Source organism: Octopus sinensis, unplaced genomic scaffold (assembly GCF_006345805.1).
Source record: "Octopus sinensis unplaced genomic scaffold, ASM634580v1 Contig19237, whole genome shotgun sequence".
NCBI classification, from domain to species: domain Eukaryota; kingdom Metazoa; phylum Mollusca; class Cephalopoda; order Octopoda; family Octopodidae; genus Octopus; species Octopus sinensis.
In genome coordinates, this window is record NW_021836260.1 from 1 (window position 1) to 24863 (window position 24863).

Below are 24863 nucleotides of genomic sequence, written 5' to 3' on the forward strand. Positions count from 1 at the left end.
TACATATACATATTCAATTCATTCAATTCTTTTTTAAATTCACTTTTTATTGGCTCAAAAACCAAAAAGCAAGGCCATGTAGAGGACAGGGAGTTATGTACAGAGAGGGTGGTCATACAAAGAGTTCAGACCATTTCTGGTCAAGAGAGACTTTGAACCGAGCGGTCGTCGACATCTTCACTATCTCGTCCAGCAGCTTATTCCACGGACCCGCAACCCGGACGGAGAAAGCCCCTCTCCTTCGATTGAGATGAAATTGTCGTAGATAGAGCTTTTCGGAGTGACCCCGCAGCCGACGCTCTGGAGCAGGAGTAAAGAACAGCTCTTTCGAGAGGTTACACGTTCCGCTTATGATGTTGTGAGCAAGAATGAGATCACCACGGCGTCGTCGTTTTTCTAGAGAATAAAGGTCGAGCGTCTTCAGCCTTTCTTCATAAGACAAATGCTTAAGACCAAGAACCATGCGGGTAGCCAGCTTCTGGACTCTTTCGAGATGATGTATGTCTTTGAGGAGATAAGGAGAAGAGGCTTGAATCCCGTACTCCAATATGGGTCTCACCGGCGTGACGTAGAGCGGTAGGAATATGGCTGCTGTGAGCATTCAGAATGACTGTCGAATCAAGAACAGAACTCCGCGTGATTTGGTGGCAGCATGGCCGCACTGGGCCGAAGGCGAAAAGGAGGAATCTACCAAGATACCCAGGTCCTTTACCTGATCGGTCCTCTCCAGCATCAGACGACCCGGCTCGAAATCAAGTTGAGTTGCAGGAGGAGAGCCAACAGGCAGATGACAGCACTTTGACACGTTCAGACACAGGTCTCGTTTGTTTGACCATCTCCGAATTTGGTGGAGGCATCGACGAAGATCCTCTATATCACTGCGAGGAGCAACCAGTTTCACATCGTCGGCAAATAGAAGGGTGTGTTGCGTAAGGTCGTCGGGCAAGTCATTGATGAAGACTAAAAACAATAACGGCCCAAGCACTGAACCTTGAGACACGCCACTGCTCGCACTGGAGACGTCGGACAGCGAACCATTAACTTGGACTTGTAGGAGCGATCTGAGAGGAAGGCACCAACCCATCGTACAATATCCGGATGGAAACTATATGCTTGAAGCTTGACAAGTAATAGGCGGTGGTTAACCGAGTCAAAAGCTTTGGCAAAGTCCAATAAAACGATGTCAACAGCATCACCATCATCCAGGATACGCGCCACCAATTCCTCCATTACCAGTAAGTTGGTCAAGCATGATCTCTTCAGCACGAAGCCGTGTTGGGAATCAGAGATAGAGGCTGTGTTTTGGAGGTAGAGCAACATACTTTTCTTAAGGATGGTTTCGAACATCTTGCTGAATATTGAAGTAAGGGAAACCGGTCGGCAGTTAAGCGGGTCTTCGCGGCTCCCTTTCTTGAAAATAGGGCAGATTATCGCTGTTCTCCAGTCCGCAGGTACAACACCCGTCACCAATGACATATTGAATAGAAGTGTTAAAGGTTGGCAGATGACCGGAGCTAACGCTTTGATAACCTGTGGGTGTATGCCATCAGGGCCGTGACCCTTGTTGACATCGAGGCCTTGAATAACGCGTTCGACTTCGTCACAATTGATGACCCATCTAGTCATTGGAGGTACCGATCTATCAAATGGAGGGGATTCACGACCATCATCTTGCTTGAAAATTGTCGAAAAAGCCTCAGTAAATAATTAACTCTGCTGATAAGGGTCCTCAATCGATACGCCTGTTGAGTCTACCAAAGATGCAATTTGGTTGTTCAAGCGGGAAGTCCGTTGGACATGAGCAAAGAAGGTTTTTGCATTACTAACTAGAACTCCTATTGTACTAATTGGCTTCAAGTTTACAATTCCACAGATGTCAAGTCTAAACTTTTGCACATCCTTAATTCAATATGGGCCGTACGTAAATTTTCAGTACCATATAAATGTACTAGAAGCATTAACAGTGTAAAACGGGAGATTGCCTTATAAAATCAATGAAACACTCAACGTGAATAGATTACATGGAAGAGAGGATAAAAGAAAAATGATGCAACAGAGCATCCAACCGTATCAAGTAAGTGACTAAAACAGGCAGAACTTAAATTAGAAAAACGCATGGCAAGAAACTGAATAGAAAAAATTGTTCTGGAAGAATGTACATTCGGAAACAGAGGCCTCACTCTTCAATCATACCTCTTCATAATCCTCACGTAAATTATTCATTTTTCGCGTGCAGGGGTGTGATTTCGAAGTCTTAGCATGCAGAACAAACAAAACCCTAACCCTAACACCAATCCTAAAGAATGTTTAGAGATATGCTGGAAATTGTACAGATGAACGCCCAAATGAACCATTTTCAATGCTACAGAGACAACACCTGTTGCATTCACTCCTGCGATGCTGCGAAGCCAACTGAAGATTATGTGTCACGATGCTTCCCCTTTATTGATCAAATAAGGTGACCACTTAACAACTACCAATTATTGTCCAATCAGTTTCATTAGCTGCCCCATCAAATTTATGGTGTTCTGTGACAGAGAAAGATACTTTGAAGAATCTGGATTTCGCATAACCTTATTCCATCCTCACAATTTGGATTTATCCCTAATTCTAGCTGCTGTAACCAACTCACAGAATTTCTTCAAGACAATCACCTAAATAACATATTGTGGCTGTTGGGTAGATGTCATTTATCTCGACTTCACCAAAGCCTTTAATTCTCTGCCACTCAAACGAATTATGTTGAAGCTGTCTGATTTTTGGGTGAGGATTAATTTACTTAAATCTCTGATGTCGTTCATTCTTGCTTAACAAGAAGTAGTCACAGTGCAATGATACTATAGAATCACACCTGAAGATTGGTAGGATCTGTTTTAGTCCATTGTTGTTTCTGGAAATGTATTAATTTAATTGATGCCAAACTGAAGCATGTTACTCTACGCTACAGATTATTGCTTCAGTCTCATCTGGACTTTTTGCAGCAAGGTGCTGTCTAAATCAAGCTAGTTGTAGATAGGTGCACCACTATACATTATGGAAGGTAAACTCAGAACGTACCAATTTCCTACACAACACCCAACTTCAGAAGACTACTGGTGAACTGGACCTCGGGCTTAATGTCAAGAAGGACATTTGACGGATGATTCACATTCCTAAAATCATCAAAAAGATCGAAAGTATCTTAGCATCTCTCTGAAAACGTTTGTCTGGCACTTTGTCAAGTTGTCTATTTAAAGTTACGTATAGGAAATGGTATGTCCAATCTGGAACACCATCCTGTCTAGAATATTACGTACAACTAGGCAAATACACTCTGTCACTCACCATAACTTGAATGCATTGTTTCTCTTGGTATCATCTGAGTACATTAAAATTTGGATGTCTAACAGCTGACTCAGTGGAATCCCACAAGAATATTCACCATCTTCCCAACAACAACTTTGGTAATCGTTTTGAACGCAATTTCTCTAACACCAGCAGACATGCTTATAACAAAGAAAAAAGCAGTGCAGCACCCATGACTTTCAGAAATAGTTTTCGCTGTTCAGAATTTTTGAAGCATGAAATAAATTGATATCTCATGTTAGCTATCAGGACACTGCATTCTTCAAAACGTCCATATTTCCTGAAATTCCCTAACACTCTTCCTGATGTACCTATGTCGTCTTTCTTTGATATAACACTTTTACTGCTTCCCTCTTTTCGGGTTGTTTTATTATATGTATCGTGCATCTACTTCTAGCTTCCATTGCTGCCTTTCTTTGACCAATTGCAGTTTTCTGTCCCCTATTTTTCCCCTTTCCAGTAACTTCAGCTGCGCTCTATAGACATTATATTATTATTACAACATTCACATAAACGATCATTTGTAAAAGTAGAGAAAATCTTCTGAGGCTTGTCAATTGAAGAAAACAGAACTATATTTATACAGTCCAAAAATCAATATCTATGAACAATAGGCGCAGGATTGATGTGTGGTAAGTAGCTTGCTTACCAACCACATGGTTCTGGGTTCAGTCACACTGCGTGGAACTTTGAGCAAGTGACTTCTACTATAGCTTCGGACTGACCGATGCTTTTTGAGTGGATTTGGTAGAGGGAAACTGAAAGAAGCCCGTCGCATATATATATTATATATATATATATATATATATATATATATATATTGTGTGTCTGTGTTTGTCTCTCCACCATCGCTTAACAACCAATGCTGGTGTGTTTACATTCCCGTAATCTAACGTTTCGGCAAATAAGTACTAGGCTTACAAAGAATAAGTTCTGAGGTCCATTTTTTCGACTAAAGGCCGCAGTATGGCCGCAGTCAAATGACTGAAACAAGTAAAAGAGTAATATTTGAATTTCAACAGACAAAGAGAGTTTTGTATATTCACTGAGGGGGAAATGTGTCTGCTTCTTAAGTAGCTAATACAGAGAGATGTATGTCAAAGAAATTGCCAAATCTTATAAAATACGGGAGTCAAAGGCGACTAAAACACCTAGTAATGGTATATGTGTTACTTGAATAATATACGTTTCCTGGCAGTTTTTTTTTTCTATGAAGATATGTGGTGATGTTCCATCAGTATTTGCAGAAATATAATATATATACACTATTGGTGTGTGTTTGTAGGTTATTTTTCTATGAAATCATTCGTAATATTGACTGATTCAGACTTAGAAGAGTGAGAAAAAGATGTTGGTAGACAGATAAATTCCACTTAATCCTAAGTAACAGTTTCAAAATGTAATTCATTTACTTCATTATTTAGATCTATATTTTCCTATTGATCACAAATCTTTAAAATAGGGAACGAAGAGGGGTAGGTTGGGGTGGACTGTGAAGTATAACTGGCAACACTACGAATCATGTGAATGTAATCAAAATCATGTTCTTTCTTTGATCTCCTAACAACTGCATATTGTTTTTTGTGTGGCCTTTGACAAAAACACTAGCGACAGTGGCCGTTGTGCCAGCTCTGTCTGGCACCTGTGCAGGTGGCACGTAAAAAACACCCACTACACTCGCGGAGTGGTTGACGTTAGGAAGGGCATCCAGCCGTAGAAACACTGCCAAATCTAACTGGGCCTGATGAAGCCTTCCGGCTTCACAGACCCCAGTTAAACCGTCCAACCCATGCTAGCATGGAAAACGGACGCTAAATGATGATGATGATGATGTAGAATTAAAACGAAATAAACATATAAACATGATTATATACAAAATAGAAAATGTACTGGTTTATCTGTTCCATTGCCAGGAAATACTTACTGTGGTGGTAAAAATGTTTCTAATTTTTTTCTCAAATTTGGGTCCTTAATGAGGTCCAATGGTGTGTTATTTTTGTTGTTTTTATGGTGAAAGTCAGCTCCCTGGCTGGCGAGATATCTAGCTACCACCATGCCAGAGAGCCTTTCTCTCCATTTTCAGATTAGGGCGGTGCAGCACTACAAATAATGAAATATAAATGATGACAATATTACACAAATATTCAAAACAAATGCCCCTAATTACACAAAAGTTCATCTAAATTTACTCATAGGTTGTTTATCCACCAATTAAAGCAATTACAAAGTATTGAGTTCCTACATAATCTTTAATTGAGTCCATTTCCCATTTTCATGTTTTTACTTTATTTTCAACACTGAGACACCCTCTAAATATATTGTCATTATATTGAGCAGGACAAACCATATTGATTAACATCAAGCTTATTGATAATTAATGAGTAAATATTTACTTGTCAATCACAAATATCACAATATATTCAATAGAAAAATCAAATATAGGAAGAACAAACCAACAAGAATCTATCTATATAATTGGCTTGATAAAGGCGACCATGTGGCCATAAGAAAGAGTATTGTATATATAAATATAACACAACATGAGAAGAAAGAACATAAGTTATATCAGAAACAAAAACACCTATAACATAACAAAGTCAATACCACACAAACATAACCAAACATATCAATAATGTTTCCATAATTAAGCAAGAAGCATCTTTGAATGATGACGGTAAAGTAAAGGAAGCAGGAATTAGTGTCAAGTCAGAAGAGTAATGGAGGAGTATTTTTAATCACGGACGAGTGAATTTTGGAAGAGGCAACTTGCAAGTCTACCAGATAGATGGAAGAGCATTGTAGAAAATGAAGGAGAATATGTTTTAGATTAACAGAAAAAAAGTACTTTGTTTATCTTAATTTTGAAAAATATAAGAAGTATAAAAAACTGCTTCATTTATGAGATGACAGCAAAAAGTCCAGTAGTATTGAAGTCCATACTGTTGATGACATCGGATAGCCGAATACAGTAAACGGGCTTTAAACAGCATTTTACAAGATATATACTCAAACTCAAAAGTATTACTTGTGTGTGTTTGACTGTGTGTGTGTATGTGTGTGCCCAAGTACAGAACTTAAATACAGGAAAACTCACTAAGGACCATGCTTTATTGCATTCATTCTCTAGTTTCCTAACATAGAACATTCTTATGACATGTCCACAAGAGGTCAGTGGATTCATGTCGTGTACAAGAAGTAGGATAGAGAGCAGTTTCACTCAGAATTCTTCATAGAATGGACTGGATGTATTTACCATGGCACCAGCACTATAAAGCTCAGACATCTCTTCTATCCTGCATCATTGTTAATTGAGAATATCTCCTCTATTAAATAGACCACTTCTCCGTCACATTGTGATGGCTGTGTTTATATGGCCAACAACCGAGATGGGTCACCTCTCGACCGTGGTGAGACGATATCTTTGAGAGTGAAAGGAGATGGAATATTGTTTGTTACATAATATCACTCGGGTCATAAGGGGAGACTGGATCACGGAATGGTAATGGAGGATGGGGTTGATAGGGGAGAATTGATACATGACAAGCAAAGTTTGTCTGTCTGTCTCTCTCTTTCTGACACTCACACAAAGACTCACAAATACACAAATTCACACAGACACACACACACACATATATATATATATATACGCAAACAATCTAAAAACTTACTTCGTTTAGTAAATCCATTGGTGCATCCTCGGAATTAAACACTTCTGTTCTCACGGTAATGTGCAAACAGCTGTTACCTTCACCATCAACAGCATTTATGTTTGCACCCAGGGCTATTAGTTTGTGTGTCATTCCGAGGTGACCCAGGGAAACGGCTTCAAGCAATGGTGTCATTTCCTTTTTGTTCTTAATATCGAACTGAACTGAACCCTTTGTGGAAGTAAAAATAGAAAATGAAAATTTACATGAAAATCAGGATGGATATCAATGTGTCATTATTGTCTTCTATTGTATACTTGATCAAACTGATCATGTACATTTGATGTTTGTCCGAAAAATCAACCTTCGTAAGATCCTCTAGATGTTGCTATGAGAATGTGTTCTAGACGGGATAAAGGTGTCCTAAATAGATTGTTTCAGCTTAATCTACCTTCATTCCTAACTATTGTAAGTTTTAGGGGAGCTGAACACGAGTGAACACATGATTAACAGATCAAGACTAGTAAAGAAGAATTAAAATTTCTAAAGTATACTTTTGATGTTGCTATAATTAATAGGAGGTTCATAAAACTGTTGAGGTGGTTAGTGTCCACCACCATGAAATTAATGCGCTTGCACACACACATATGCAGATGCACACTCATATATATATATATATATATAGATATAGATATATATAGTGAGAGAGAGAGAGAGAGAGAGAGAGAGAGATTTACATTACTGTTGGATATATAAATATATATGATGAATATGTAAAATGAAGTTCAAGAGAAAAATTATTCATCACAACAACTGGTTTGACCTATCTTGCATCGATTCCTTGCGGGTGGGAGAGTTCTCGGTGTCACTTGGTATGTTGTTGTTGTCAGTAGGTTCTTGGATTATAGCATTATAGTCAACAACCTCCTGGCAACAACATGCCAAGCGAAACCGAGAATATTTAGTGAGGTTTCTTCTGTAAAACAAGACACCAGACGGGATGCATCTGCACCGGAGGATGCAACACATCCGATTATACAGTATCCAACCCACAAGGGTCCGATGCAAAATGGGTCAATGCTCCATTTCCCAATCCCCCATTTGTAATAAAACTAAAAAAAACCGTGAAATTCCTGAGGTAGACTAAGTGACAATTATATCATAAAGTGTGTGTGTATGTGTGTGTGTGTAGACAGACAGACAGGCATACATACATACATACATACATACATACATACATACATACATACATACATACATACATACAAACATACATACATACATACATACATAGAGGAACTGTTGAGGGAATTAGCTGTCCAGCGGATGTTGACATAAAGTGAAAAATAGAATATCTGGAAATAAACTGAATAATGACATATCTATGTATATATTTGTTTTGTTTATAGAAAAGATAAATCCGGAGAAGAATCACACTCTAAGATGTAGAGCAGTGTATATTTTAAAACTGGGGAAGGCCGGTTTCCGGGATTACCCTTGGTTTCAGGTCCAAAAATGATTTAGCTTCATGGCGTATCATTAGACCCCAAAACCTGTTGGCCTAAGACCTCTTCCAAATATGGAGGGTGGAAAAGCCCTTCACCTCATACGCCTAATCACGTCCAATAGCTTTTCCAGCTGCATACGGGTGTATAGTTCGTTGGATGACGTGGGGATGTTATTGCTGGAGTATCCGAGGTCAAATTCTTTCATATTTATGGGAGATCCGTGGTTTCAGTGAATATGAGGAAACGCTTCAATGGTGAGCTATTTAACAGGAACTACATGGTCACTGGGATAATCTCTTGCTAGGGAGCTGAAAAGGATCGTTTGCAGAAAACTTAAATCCCTGGCTTTTCTCCTTCCATATTTTGATGAGTTCTTAGGCCAACAAGTTTTGGGGTCTTACGATACGGTTCAAAGCTAAACCCTTTATGAATGGGAAACCCAGGGTAATCCCATACCTCCCCCCCCCTAATTTTTAATATACATTCATACATATGTATATGTATATATGTATATATATAATTGTATATGCATGTATGTATACTTACTGCTTCCTTTTTGATATCTTACTAAATCTCCTTCTCTCTTCTATAAAAAACTGTTTTGTAAATTATTGTGTCTTCCATACATTAATATTTCAAAAATAGAATTCTGTTCTTGTATATGTATATTGCATTGAAGAATAGATGTAAACATGATATTCTATGAACTGAGGTACTTGTCATGTATACCAGTTTTACTTTGTAAATTGTATGATGGCACTGTATGATTTATAACCTATACAATAATGCAGACATGTAAAAGAATTTATCATACACAAAAATTTCTGTGATAATTTCTTACTTTATTTATATATATATGTGTGTGTGTGTGTGTGTGTGTGTGTGTGTGTATAAATATATACATATTCCCACGCATAGACACACACACACACACACATATATATGTGCATATATATATGTGTATGTATGTATATATCCATACATATATATCAGCACTGACACACACAGACTTCTTTGTGTGTGTATGTATATATATATATTATTATATTATTATAATATTATATATATATCTATATATATATGTATGTTAATATATATATATATATATATGAGTATTCATCTTGTATGTGAGTACGTTATACTTTTGCGTATGTGTGTGTGTATGTCTTTTTGTCTTGACATCTGTGTGATAGTTGTAAATGAGCTCCACTGTTATATAAGAAGGGTCTATTATTTCCAACATTCTTCGGGAACATGTCTAGTTCTTGGCAAATGTTAGCTTCCTTGAAAAGAAGCTGCTAATGTGGCGATAGGGATAGCATCCAGCTGCGGAAAATCTGCCTCAACAAAATCTATATGAGCCAAGCAAGTACGATGATGATGATGATCTGTATATAATAGAAATATTAAAATTACTAAGTCTCTGTTCGAAGGTTTAATAACGGACGCAGTTTGTGTGTCAAGTAGCTAGCTTGAGGCGATGGCTTCATGGAGCTAATCAGCGACAGCTTTATTCTTATTTTTAAGAATGCCATATTAGTATGGCGATAACTATTAATGATCTGTATATATATATATATATATATATACATAGTTAGATAGATAGATAGAAATAGATAGGCACACACATCCATATATGGTTGTAGTGTAAGGAACATTTTTCCCAGCCATACACGGTTCCACGTTGAATCCTTCCGCAAGCAAACTCAGGCAAGTATATTCTACCCTTACCTAGGGCTGAACAAAATCTTTTAAGTGGATTTGGTAAAAGAAAACTGAAAGAAGCTTCATAACAGGTGTGTGTCTATGTGTGTGTCTATGTGTGTGTCTATGTATGTGTGTGTGAGTGAGTGTGTGTGTGTGTAGTGGTTCAGCAAAGAGGCTGAGAGGATAAGTGATATACTTAAAATAATAAAAGTACTGGGATTAATACATTTGACTAAAATTTCAAGGTGATGCCCCAGCATGGCCGCAGTCAAATGCCTAAAACAATTAAAAGATATATATATATATATATATGGTAACTGTTATATTTTGGTTCATCTCATAATGACCTTGTTTCATTTGACCATTAAATGTATTATTATCAGTGGTGGTAGCCAGCTGGACTGTCAACACCGCTAATATCAACATCAACATGATCAATATCAAGGGATTTGTAGTACATGTGCTTGAATCTATCGCCATTATTTTTCTGGTACCTTGATAATATTCATATTATACAGATCAATAAAATGCTGGAGAATATATATAATATGTATTTATTAACTAACCTGGTTCAGTAATAGAGACACAACACCATTGCGTTGGCTGAAAGTAATGGATGAGAAAAGAAAAACATGAAAAAAACAAACATCACACAGCTTGAGATAATAGCTATTAGGTCATTAAAGGAAACAAATGTAATTAGGTAACAATAACTTAATTAGAGCAATTATTACGCATATACTCACACGCATGTATATTTATTCAATACACACTTTACACAGTACAACAATGATATATACACGCCATTGTAAACCCAGAAATGTACAAAAATGGAAAAATACTGCTAAGAATTCTGACAGCTGATATAAACATGAAATTTATTTTCTTCAAAAGTAATAAGAAACAAGAACTGGAGAAAAGAAGGAAGACAGTTTATTGAAGGAACCCCTGGGTATTACTGGTACAGATTATATTGACCCCCAGAGTGGTAGTAAATATTCTGGTAGGATTTGAACATGGAACATAAAAGAGACAAATGTAAATACTGTAAGGGGATGATTCTGTATTTAGCCTAGGGTCGGAGTAAATAGGGAAACTACAAAGGAGAGAGGGTGAGGAAGAAAGAGAGAGAGAGAGAAAAAGTAGTTCAAGATGGGATGAAAGGAAGAAGAGAGAGGATTTGAACCTGTGACGTTGAGGAAATGGAGAACGAGATGAAGTAAAGTGTCCAGTCAGGCAACAACAATAACAATTATGGTGATAAAGTAGACTACAGTGTTATTTCAGTGCGAAAGAGAGAAGAAAGACAATGACCCCATGGTGGGATTATGACATGAATGACTGAATGAAAAAGTAACAAACATTATTGAAAATATAAAAGAAACAGATTTGGATATTCCAGATCCAATGGGGACTTACCCCCGAACTGCCACATGCAATGGTGTGTCTCCATCGTTGTTCACGACATTGGCATCAATGCCATTGTGACCCAACAACAGCTCGACTGTGTGTGTGTAACCCTCACAACAGGCCCGGTGCAGCGGTGTTTGACCATCATTAGCCCGTGCATTAACCTGATAAAGAAAATAATAAACACATTAAAAATGGTGTCTGGAAGGGGTGTCGGTGGTGAAGAATTAAAAGAAAAACTCACAGAAAAAGAAAGAGAGAGGGATGAAATTAATTAAACAGGTGGAATGATTGGGGTGGGGAGTAGTTAATCAGATTTCTATTGTATATACACACACGCGTATACACACATACATATGTACATATAAATATATTTATACACACACACACACAAACAAACACACGCATATAGGATGAATAACTCAATAAATAAACTCATAAAGGAGCAAAATGTGTGTGTATATATATGTGTGTGTGTATATATATGTGTGTGTTCGCGTGTGTGTGTGTTCATAGTTATATTTATTCTTTTATTCTTTCATTTGTTTCAGTCATGTGACTGTGGCCATGCTGGTGCACTGTCGTTAGTCGAGCAAATCGAGCCCTGTAAGCCTAGTACTTATTTAATTAATTTCTTTTGCAGAAACGCTAGTTTACGGGGACGTAAACACACCAGTATCGGTTGTCAAGCGATATTGGGGACAAAACACAGACACTCAACACACCACGTACATACAGACACACAAAAACCACATACACACATAACACAACACATATGCATATATATATATATATATATATGTATACACACACACACACATATATATATATATATATATATATATATATATATATATATATATATATTCTATATATATATATATATATATATATATATAAATCTATATATATATATATACATATTATATATATATACATACGACATATATATATATACATATATATATATATATAAGGGGAAGCTTTATGAAAATAAACAAAAGACGAAGGCAGGTGGAGTACAAACAAACAATTGTATTAGTATGCGCTGAGGAATATAAATAAAACAAGTCTTTATGTTTCGAGCCTATGCTCTTCAACAGAAAAATACACAGAAAAGAACACGGAGAGAAACAAGGAGAGAAAAAAATGCGTGCAGAAGCTAGCGATTCAACATGGCGATCTGATTCCGGCCAGAAGTCAGAGATCGGACGTGAGAACGAAAGTAGGGGAGATAACAGGGTTAAATGACTTCGCCCAAACATAAGGGTGCGTGTGTGTATGAGAGAGTATGTGGTGCGTATGAAAGGTCTGGACGTGTGTATGTATGTATGATGTGATGTGTAATGTTGTATGGTGTAGTGTAGAGGTCGGAGGGGGGAGGGAGAGGGGGGGAGATGAGGGGGTGAGAGGGAAAGAGGGGTGAAGGAAAGAGGATAAGAGGAGGGAGGAGGGAGAAGAGGAAAGGTGAGAATGAGGAGGGGGAGAGGGGGAGAAGGAGAGCAGGAGGGCGTGAGAGTGATATGCGATGAGGTGAGATGAGGGGCGGTGGGAGGGGGGATGAGAGGGGGTAGGGTTAGAGGGGAAGAGAATGAAAGAGGAGAAGAGGAGGAGGGGGGAGGGGAGGGGAGAGAGAAGGAGAATGGGAGTGAGGGAGCAGAGAGAAAAAGAGAAAGAGAGAAGGGGAAGAGGGAAGAAGAAAGAGGAAAGAAGAGGAGGAAAGAAGGGAAGAGGATGGAAAGAGAGTAGGGGTGAAAAGATGAAGGACAGAAGAGAAGTAGGAGTCGGAGGGAGGTTAGATGAGGAGGGGCGAGAGTTGAGACCAAATGGCGTTAAAGAGCGAAGAGAGAAGATTAATTCCTGTTCACGGCGCAAACGGGAATCCAGATGGCCTGTGTGCAAGGACAAACCGAACACAGAGAGGTATTGCAAGAAGTGACCGGTGGAGCGGAAATGGCGTGAGAGTGTCGTTGGCAAGGCGAATGTCACGGAGGTGTTCCGCGAACCGTCAGCCAAGCGGCGTCCGTTTGTCCGGTGTACAGAGAGCAAAGAGAGCAAGAGATGCAATAGATGATATTACTGGAGATGCAGGTGAAGGAATTGATGATGCGATAGGGTCGATGATGTGTGCCAGTGAGGAGGGTGGTGTTGGAGAGGTAAGGGTAAGTGCGGCAGCGTGGGCGGGAGCAGGGGAACGAGCCAGGTTGGGAGGTAGAGTCAGGGAAGGAGCTGTGGACCAAATGGTCTCGTAGGTTATGGGCTCGTTTGAAGGAGGGGTGGGGTCGGTTAGGGAAGAGGTGTGAAGTGGACGGGTCGGACTGGAGATGCCGGAAAGCTCGAAGAATGGTGCGTTGGAGAGGTAGGGTCGTGGGGTGGTAAGTGAGGGGAAAAGGGAGGCGGGAGATTACAGGGCGGGTTCGGTGGGAGAGAGCAGGTGCACGGTCCACGGAAGGCGCTCTGGCAAGGGCGGTGTGGATAGTGGTGAGGGGGTATCCACGTAGGATGAAGTGGCGAGCCATGCGTTGAGACTGAGTCTCAAAGTCATGGTCGTCACTACAGAGCCTACGTAGACGGAGGAATTGGGAATAGGAGATGGAAAGCTTGGTGTGTTTGGGTGGGAGGGAAGGAAGAGAGTATAGGTATGAGTGTGAGTCGGTGTGTTGTAGTGAATGGAGGTGGTAATATATATAATAATTGATATATATATATATATATATATATATATATTACCACCTCCATTCACTACAAACACACAGACTCACACTCATACCTATATATATATGTGTGTGTATATATATATATATATATATATATATATATATATATACATATGAAAAAACAAGTCAAAATAGAAAATGCTAAGATAATTTTATAGTGAATCTTTCAGTACCGGTTTCGGTCATTTTGAGACCTTTTCAACTGTAACGATTAAATAATTAATTTAGAAAAATTAGAAGAAAAGTTTTTTTTAAAAGAATATTTCTGTAGTAGTGTTCAGATATAAGTAGCATTCTGCCTTTCTCTGACTCCCTTGTTTGCACTTGTGTGTTCGAGGTCGTTTTGAGTTCTTGGTAGGATAGGTGAAGAATAAGGAGGCTGATGTGGAGAGGGGGTGGGGAAATCTGGGAATGCCTTAATGGTCGTATTTTGAATGGTCAGTGGCTGACAGTAGTCGCAGTTCAATTCAGGAATTGTTTATGGAATTTGCGTAGGCGTTATACTGAAAGACATTAGTGACAAGGTTAAGGGGTGGAAGGTGGAGAAGTAGAAGAAGAAGATGACGATGTTGATGATGATGATGATGAAGAAGAAGAAGAAGAAGAAGAAGAGAAGGAGAAGATGGTGGTGATGATGGTGGTGATGATGATGACGACGATGATGATGATAATGATGATGATGATGGAAGAAGAGGAAGAAGAAGAAGAAAAAAACAGAGAAGGGAGAATATGAATGGGTGTAAGTATAGCTGTGATGGGGCTGATTAGTAATGGATTCTATGGAGTATAATATTTGTGTGTGTATATATTTCTTTTATTCTAAAGTTGAGGTAGGTATATTAATTGTTTGTCGTAGACCCGTTAAGAAGTGGCTTGTATTTTGTAAAAGAGTTTTCTTTACTTATTCGTTGTCTCGAGGTTTGTATCGTCCCTAAATTGGTAGAGGGGAGAAAATCCTGAAGTTTGTGTTTTTTTGTTGGCGCAAGTATCTATGTGTTGGCTAAAAGCTAATTTTTCTGTTTTGGGGAATTTTTATCTGGGATCTGTGGCAGGGCCATTCGTTTACGCAAACCATTTTTTGTTTGGGCTATGTACTGCTCTTGACACCCGGAGCAGGTTAGTGAGTATATTAGGTTCTCCGAAGCACATGTGAAGTTGCTTTTCACTGTAAACCGTTGTCCCTGTTTGAAGGAGAACTCTGATCCCTCAATTAGATAGTCTCGCATATCCCGCAATTGGGTCTTCCACATTTTTTTTACTGTCGGCTTCTGTGTTGAAGAGTGAATTCGGGCTTGTGTTAGGAGACTTTTCATGGATCTAGGCTGTCTTTTGCTTTTTATGATCGTGTGTGTTTGGAGGACTGTGTTCATTCTGTGGTCTTTTTTTGTGGAGGATGGTGTCGAAGGCTTCGTTATTGAGAGGGTTGTGTTGGAGATGTATGGTAAGGCTTTTGGTTGTAAGTTTTTCTTTGATTTGGGATGTCTCAGTTCCTTGATGTTAAGTTGAAGGCACGTTGAATGCACTATATATATATATAATCTATATATATATATATATATATACGGCGGGTTTCTTTCAATTTCCATCAACTTAATCGACACACATGATATATAAACATATATATGTGTGTGTGGTTGTATGTTCCTCATGAAGCTTTTTAAAATAAATATTTATTTTTCTTTTTCTTTTTTTTTCTTTTTACTTGTTTCAGTCATTTTGACTGCGGCCATGCTGGAGCACCGCCTTTGATCGAGCAACTCGACCCCGGGACTTATTCTTTGTAGGCCCAGTACTTATTCTATCGGTCTCTTTTGCCGAACCGCTAAGTGACGGGGACATAAACACACCAGCATCGGTTGTCAAGCAATGCTAGGGGGACAAACACAGACACACAAACATATACACACACATATATATATATATATATACATATATACGACAGGCTTCTTTCAGTTTCCGCCTACCAAATCCACTCACAAGGCATTGGTCAGCCCGGGGCTATAGCAGAAGACACCTGCCCAAGATGCCACGCAGTGGGACTGAACCCGGAACCATGTGGTTGGTTAGCAAGCTACTTACCACACAGCCACTCTTAATGAAATTTTCTGAAAATCCATCACTTTCCATGTCTGAATCAACAATTATGCCTGGAGTTGGGATTGGTTTGAAACTCATCAAATGCTTCCATTTTCTCAACATAATAGTCATCGAAAATCAATGATTATCATTAAAAGGTAGGAAACACCAGAAAGTTATGGGGAAAAATACGGGGGCTCAGGAAGTATATATATATTATATATATAAGTGTGGTGTGTATACATATTTATATACGTGTGTATACATATTGATATATATATAGTGGTATGTTATATGTATATATATATATATCTATAATATAATATATATATAATACTAGCAGCATAGCCCGGCGTTTCCCGGGTATGTAAGAGCCCCTAGTAGGCAACGACTAATCCCAATCTAGTCCTTTCCCTCTAGGGAACGAAGGCGCATGTGTAGGTTGCAATGTCTTCTCTTCACTCGAATATTTCTGTGTATACGATGTTCCTAGCTGTCCCTAGCTGTCGAGTTGTGTCCCCTAGACAGAAAATGTGTTGCATATAAAAAGCTTAGATTCTCGACCCCATGTCGAATTTATCGATTTTTTTCAGAACTGAGAGACTTTTCAAAATTTTCGCTGCGTTAGTTTTGAATTATGACATTGGGCTATGTGTGTGTCAAGTTTCATCAGAATCGGTTGAAAGCCGTGGTCAGGGTGAGGGTACAACCTGACAGACACACAGACACACAGACAGACAAACTGCCGTTTATATATATATATATATATATATTATATATATAATATATATATATATATATTAAATTACAGATAAAACCACTATTAGGCACAATCAAACAGTGAAAAACCAACCAATACATAAAATTAATTTTAAAATATAAAGTTAAAAATAAAAAAATTATTAAAATAATTTAAACTTATAAATTTTAAATATATATCTACAAATATATATATATATATATATATGTATATTTGTTATATTTCTATATTATTTTGTTTAATTATTTTATTTATATATTAATTAAAAAATATCAAAAGTTTTAAAAGTTTAATAAAAGATACTATTTATATATATGTATATATATATATATATTATATATATATATATATATATATATATATGTATATATATATATATATATGTATGTATCTATATATATGAATATGTATACACACGTATAAATGAGTATGTATATACATAAAAACATATTATATATATATATATATACTTCCTGAGCCCCCTTATTTTTCCCCATAACTTTCTGGTGTCTCCTACTTTTTAATGATATCATTCTTATCATTAAATGCTTCCATTGAAACTCCAGTGATAATTGTTGATTAAGACATTGAAGTTGATGGATTTTCAGAAAATTTCATCAAGACACAAATTTATTTTAAAAAGCTTCATGAGGACAGACAACCATATATATATATATTATATATATATATATATATAATATATATATATATATATATATATATATATATATATATATATATATATACATATATATTATGTATCTATATATATGTATATTATATAGGCACAGCAATGCTGTGTGGTAAGTAGCTTGCTTACAAACCACATGGTTCTGGGTTCAGTCGCACTACGTGGTAATTTTGGGCAATTGTTTTCTACCATGTATATATATATATATATATTCCATCAAAAAATGTGGCAGTATATTAAAATACCATTACGGTTAAATTATAAACAACTTATAAATGAGGCTAAAGAAAAATATTTCAATGCCAATATGCTGATAAGAGACTTTTAAATCGTCAATTTCCACATATTATTTACTCGCTACAGAAAAAAAAACACGAAGAACTGAAATCGGCGAAAGCCGGATGATAGAATTTTCTTTAAAAAGTTCGTTATTTCTATATTGAATCAATTTCGGAATTAATCTCATAATAGATTCTTTCCTCTTCAGTAGAACATGCGAAAGGATATAAATAAGATACTTACCTCACTGCCCCGTGATAGTAAGATCTTCACAGCATGATGTCGATCACTGAGAGTAAAAGATAGAAACATTGACTAATTTACATTAAATATGAAAATATTTTGGTTTTGAGACGAAACAGTATCGTCATCATCATCACCATCATCATCACCTGAACTATTATCATCAATATCATGCTCATCAACATCATCACCATCATCGTCATTGCCACCACCTCCATCATTGACGTATTCATCTTCATCATCATCATCATCATCATCACCATCATCATCATCGCCATCATCACCATCATCATCGCCTTCATCAGCATCACCATCATCATCATCACCTTCATCATCATCACCATCATCATCATCATAGCCTTTATCATCATCACCCTCATTGCCAACACCATCATCATCCTTATCTTTCATAGCCACCATCATCTACAATATTTCCAACATCATCACAATGAATATTAACATCATTCATCACCGCTATAATCATAATCATTATCATCGTCATCATCAGTCATCGTAATCATCATCATCATCATCATCATCATCATCATCATCATCATCATCATCATCAACGTAGTCATCATCATCACCGCCAGCGTCATCATCATCATCATCACCATCATCATCGTCATCAACATCATAATCATCATCATCGTCATCACTATCATCATAATCATAACCATCATCATCATCGTCATCATCATCATAATCATCATCATAATCATCATAATAATCATCACCATCATCATCGCCTCCATCATCATCAGCATCACCATCATCAACAGCAAGATCGAACTCATCAATATCATCATCATTATTATCACCGTCATAATCATCGTCATCGTCATCATAATCATCATCATCGTACTCATCATCATAATATCATCATCATCCTCATAATCATCATAATCACCATCATAATCATCATCATCATCATCATCATCATTATCATCATCATCATCACCATCATCTTCGTGGTCAACATCGTCATCATAATAATCTGCATCATCAACGTCATCATCGTCATCATCATCATCATACTCATCATAATCATCATCATTATAATCGTCATCATCATTATAATCATCTTCGTCATCAACATAAACATCATCATTATAATCATCATAATCATAATCATCATTATCATCATATTCATCATCATCATCATAATCATCACCATCGTCATCATCACCCTCATTGCCATCACCATCATCATAATTCATCGCCACTATAATCATAATCATCATCGACTTCATCATCATCATCATAATCATGATCATCCACATCATCATCGTCAACGTCATTGTCATCATCATCATAATCATCATCATAATCATCATCATCATCATCATCATCATAATCATCATCATAATCATCATCATGATCATCATCATAATCATCATCATCGTCATCATCATAATAATCTGCATCATCCACGTCATCATCATCATCATCATCATCATAATCGTCATCTTCATTATCATCATCTTTATCATCAACATTATCATCATCATCATCATCACCTCCATCATCATCATCATCATAATCATCATCATCATCATAATCATCATCATCTTCATCACCATCGTCATCATCGCCCTCATAGCCATCACCATCATCATAATTCATCGCCACCAAAATATAATAATCATCGACTTCATCATCATCATCATCATCATCATCACCATTATTATCATCAAAATCACCATCATCATCATAGTCATCGTCATCATCATCATCATCATCATCATAATAATAATAATCGTCATAATCAACATCATAGACATCATCATTTTTATTATCATCTGCTCCATCATCATCATCATCTTCATCATCATCACAATCAACATTATCATAATCATCAACATCATCATAATCATCATCGCCTCCATCATCATCATCATTATCATCATCAATATCATCATCATCATAATCATCAACATAATTATCATCATCATCATCATCACCATCATCATCATCATCATCATAATCATCCTCATCGCCTCCATCATCATCATCATCATAATCATCATCATCGCCTGCATCATCATCATCATAATCTTCATCAATAACGTCATCATAATTATCATCATCATCATCATCATCATCACCATCATAATCATCATCATCACCTCCATCATCATCATCATCATAATCATCATCATCGCGTCCATCATCATCATCATCGCCTCCATCATCAACATCATAATCATCATCAATATCATCATCATCATAATCATCATCAGAATTATCATCATCAGAATTATCATCATCAGAATTATCATCATCATAATCCTTCCCCTCCTTCCCCTCCACATTATCATCATCATAATCATCGTAATCATCATCATAACCATCATCTTCATCAGAATCATCAACATCATCATCATTATCATCACCATCATCATCATAATCATAATCATAATTATCATCATCATCGTTATCCTCATCATAATTATCATCATCGTCATCATCATCACCATCACAATCATTGTCACCATCATCATCGTCATCAATGTAGTCATCATCATTATAATCATAATCAACATCATCATCATAATCATCATCATCTACATCTTCATCATCACAATCATAATCATGAACATAATCATCATCATCATCATTATCATCATCATCATCCTTATCGTCATCATCATCATCGGGATTGTTATGATTGAATAATGACTAATGAATTGGATCGATGACTAAAGAGAAGCTTGTTGTTGTTGTTGTTGTTTGCTAGTCTGCTGTTGTGCTGCTGTCCCACTGCCACTACTATAGCATTTTTGGATATTGAACCTGTGTCTGCAATTGCAACAAATTTACAAACAAAATCACATCTGGAAATTTTACTTGATTCTCAACTTACTTCCTCACAGCATAATCTAAAGCTGTCCAACCTGTTCCGTCTTTTGCTCCCACCTCTACGTCGGCATCTATCAGTATTTCGAGTATTCTTCTATCGGCGCCCACTCGACAGGCAAATATTAAAAGAGTTCGTCCCCCTTCATCTCGTTGGTGAATCTGTAATGAAGAAAGTGAGGACATGTGAAATAGAGAAATTCCATTTTCTCTCTCTCCCTTTTCTCTCTTTGTCTCTCACTCTCTTTCTCGTTTTCTTTCCTTTTCTCTCTCTATCTCCCTCTTTCATTTCTTTCCTTCTCTTTCTTTTCCCACTTTCTCTCTCTTTCTTTCACCTTCTCTTTCTTTCTTTCTCTCTCCGTGTCTCTTTTACTCTCTCTCTTTCTTTTCTCTTTTCCCATTTTCCTTTCCTCTCTTTCTGTCTCTAATTTCCTTCCTCTTTCTATTTTTCTTTTTTCTCTTATATTTCTCTTTCTCTATTTTTCAATTTCACTCTTTCTCCCTCTTTCATTTCTTTCTCTTTCTATTCTTACATTCTTTCTCTTTCCCTTTTTCTTCTCTCTCTCTTTCTTTCTCCCTCTCTCTTTTTCCTCTTTTTCTCTCTCTCATTCTTTTCTCTCGTTTTCCACTTCACTTTCTCGCTTTCTCTCACTTTTCTCCTCTCACTCTCTCTACATTTCTCTTTCTTTATCTCTCTCTCTATTACTTTCCTCTCTTTCTTTCTTTCTCTGTCTCTCCTTCACTATTCGTTTTCTCTCTTTCACCCAACCTTTTTATTTTTCGTCTCTCTTTCTCTTTTACTTTTATCTCGTTCTCTCTCTGTCTCTGCTTCTCTTTGCCTTTTCTCTCTTTCACCCTCTTTCTCTTTTACTTGTCTCTCTTTCTTTGATGTCTTTCTCTTTTCCTTTTATCTCTCTCTCATTTTCCCCTCTCTTTCTTCTTCTCTCACTCTCTCACATTTTCTTTTCTATCTTTCTCTCTCTATGTCTCTTACTCTTTGTTTTCTCTTTCTCTCTCTTTCCTTCCTTTCTTTTTCTCTCTCTCTCTTTCCTTTTATCACATCCTCTCTCTTTCTTCTATCTTTCTTCCTCTCTCTCTATTCCCCACTCTCTTTTCTTTCCTATATTCCCCTCTCTCCCCCTCTGTTTCTTTTCTCTTCCTCTCCCACTCATTTTCTTATCTCTCACTTTCACTTTTCTCTTTTTCTCTTTCTTTCCTCCCGCTCTTTTTTGTTCTCACTTTCTCTCCCTCTATTTTACCTTTCTTTCCAGCTTTTCTTTTCTGTCTTTTTCTCTCTCTCTTTCTATTTTCCTTTCTTCTCTTTTTCTATTCTCTTTCTTTATCTCTCTCTCTTTTTCTTTTCTCTCCTTTTCTTTTCCCTATTTCTCTCTTTGTCTCTCCCTTTCTCGTTTCCTTTTATCTCCTTCCTTCTATCTCTCTCCTTCTCTATATCTCTTTTTTCTCCGTCAATTTTTCTTTTCTTTCTTCCTTCCTCTTTCTTTTTTATCTTCTCTATTTCTCTCTCTTTTTTCTCTATAGTTATCTCTTACTTTTCCTTTTCTTTCTTCTGTTTTTCTCTCTTCATTTTTCTCTTTCTTTTTCTTTTCCTCCTCTACTTGTTTCAGTCATGAGACTGCGGCCATGCTGGGGCTCCTCCTCGATTTTGTCTTTTATGTGTGGTACCTTTTCTGTCTGATTAGCAGCAACCTATAGCTCTCTTTTGCTTATGGGCTAAGTAACAGGGATGCAAATACATCAACACCGGTTATCAACTAGCAGTTGGGGACACACACTAACGTAGATACATATGCATACATATACACACACAACCTCCACTCAAAAATACACACACATCTGCTTGTCTGTATATACATATACACACACACATACACACACAGACATATATACGAGTTAATATCACCCATAAGGATGTGTTTTATCTATTCCCCAAAGTGAATGGAGCCTTGTCCAGGAGAAACCAACGTTATCCTCGTTCATCGGATGTTTCGACTTTGAACCGTTACACCCTACCGTTGGTGGGTCAACAGAGGTGGCCAATTCACTGCTCCTCAACTCCTCATGCCTTCCAGCGTTAATCTTCTCTCTTACACCAAAGCCAGCAAAAGGCTCTTTCAGTTGACTCTCCCATCATGCGCACAGCCACCCTTCCCTCCTTACCTCACATTCCAGTTGCTGTGAAAATCCTCCATGCCGACTGGGCAAGGAATCCCCTACAGCCAACCTCCACTAGGAAAATCCATACCTGCCATCCCTTCTCCCTGCAATCCTGCAGAAGGCTCTTATATATGTCACACTTCCGTTCATGGGCCTCGTTACAACCGGCTTCCCACGTGACTGTTCGTTCAATTATGATAGTTTTCTGTGCCTTTTTCACACCACAGGACCACATCAGGCCTCGAGTTGTATGGACAACCTAGGGAAACTGCAATCTCTCCTTAAGTCTAAGGTATTTAGTTATCTTTCACTCCACCCTTTCCACACTTGTCATTGGAACCTCATGCAGCGTCAGCACCCATATGAGTCTTGGAGCAGTCTGTGTTGGTATGTGCCATGCCTGAACTTTCCTGGAAGCCCTGATCTATTAATCCTCATCAGCCACTCCTCTGCTTGCTTTCAATTTTGGTGACATGCTTCTCTCTGACAGCGACTTGTCAAACATCTTTTCAAGGCATTTACTAGGATTTATCTCTATTGATGGAATGCTCCTTGCACTTGGAGCCTGATTTTGTTGATTACCTTACTGCCCTCCCAAATTAACCATCTCCCCGAAATGCATGAAAGATGGTTCAATTAATGCATAAGCTCAATGAAGTGAAAAGAACCACTTTATGTTTGTCACTGAATCTAATACAAAGTAATTATTTGAGACTAGATATCTGTGGGAACTTCTGGATGACATCAACTTCTGTTGAATATGTTCAAATGTGAAAAAGAGGATACAAATGAAGGAAACGATGGAGAATAAAACATAAATAAGGCGTGCTTCATTTTAATTAAGTGCTTCGTTAGTACTTTGTAGTCATACAAAATGTTAAAAGGTGTGAGTTTCTTCATGCACAACTGTAATACATCTGTTTAGACAACACTATCAACATCTTCTGGAGGAAAACACCTACCATCACAAAGTGGCAGTCATACACCCACCATTGAATTACAGGTAAGATGGTCATCAAGAAAATAAATGATGCTTTTTTTCTGCATTTCACCATCTGTCAGCTCTCTTCACTCCTAATTTAAAACCAAGATTTCTGGTCTCCTACCAACAGAATCTCTATAAATTTAACAGAATCATCCTACCAACTGCTTCCTAACTATGATGGTTTTATACCAGTGATTCTCAAACCTTTTAAATGTGGTTTCTTTTCATTTACCAAGGATTTCTCAATGTCCCTCACCTTGCTAAGACTCTATATAACACATTTTTAATGTCGTTTCAATTAATACCAGATCAGATTAATTTCCCTCTCGATCCTAGTCTTGACATGGGTGACTACTTACCACAGAACCTTAACCAGAATAAGTGAATACTTGATGCTTCACCATTTAGTTTTCTTTACTGATCCAACGTTGATACATAGCTTCAGTTAAACTCGGGTACAC

The 24863-nt window shown here is 37.4% G+C and overlaps 1 protein-coding gene across 1 annotated transcript; it reads right to left on the bottom strand.

Moving 5' to 3' along the window:
- Positions 1–5249: 5249 nt before the first annotated feature.
- LOC115232062 (putative ankyrin repeat protein RF_0381) lies at positions 5250–21538 on the bottom strand. The gene is made up of 6 exons (XM_029801937.2): positions 21250–21538; positions 18384–18429; positions 11627–11781; positions 10774–10810; positions 7014–7223; positions 5250–5445 (listed from the first exon to the last, which is right to left on the bottom strand). The coding sequence occupies exons 1-6, from the start codon at positions 21426–21428 to the stop codon at positions 5425–5427; spliced, it is 648 nt and encodes a 215-aa protein (XP_029657797.1). The 5' UTR covers positions 21429–21538; the 3' UTR covers positions 5250–5424.
- Between the last annotated feature and the right edge of the window lie 3325 nt (positions 21539–24863).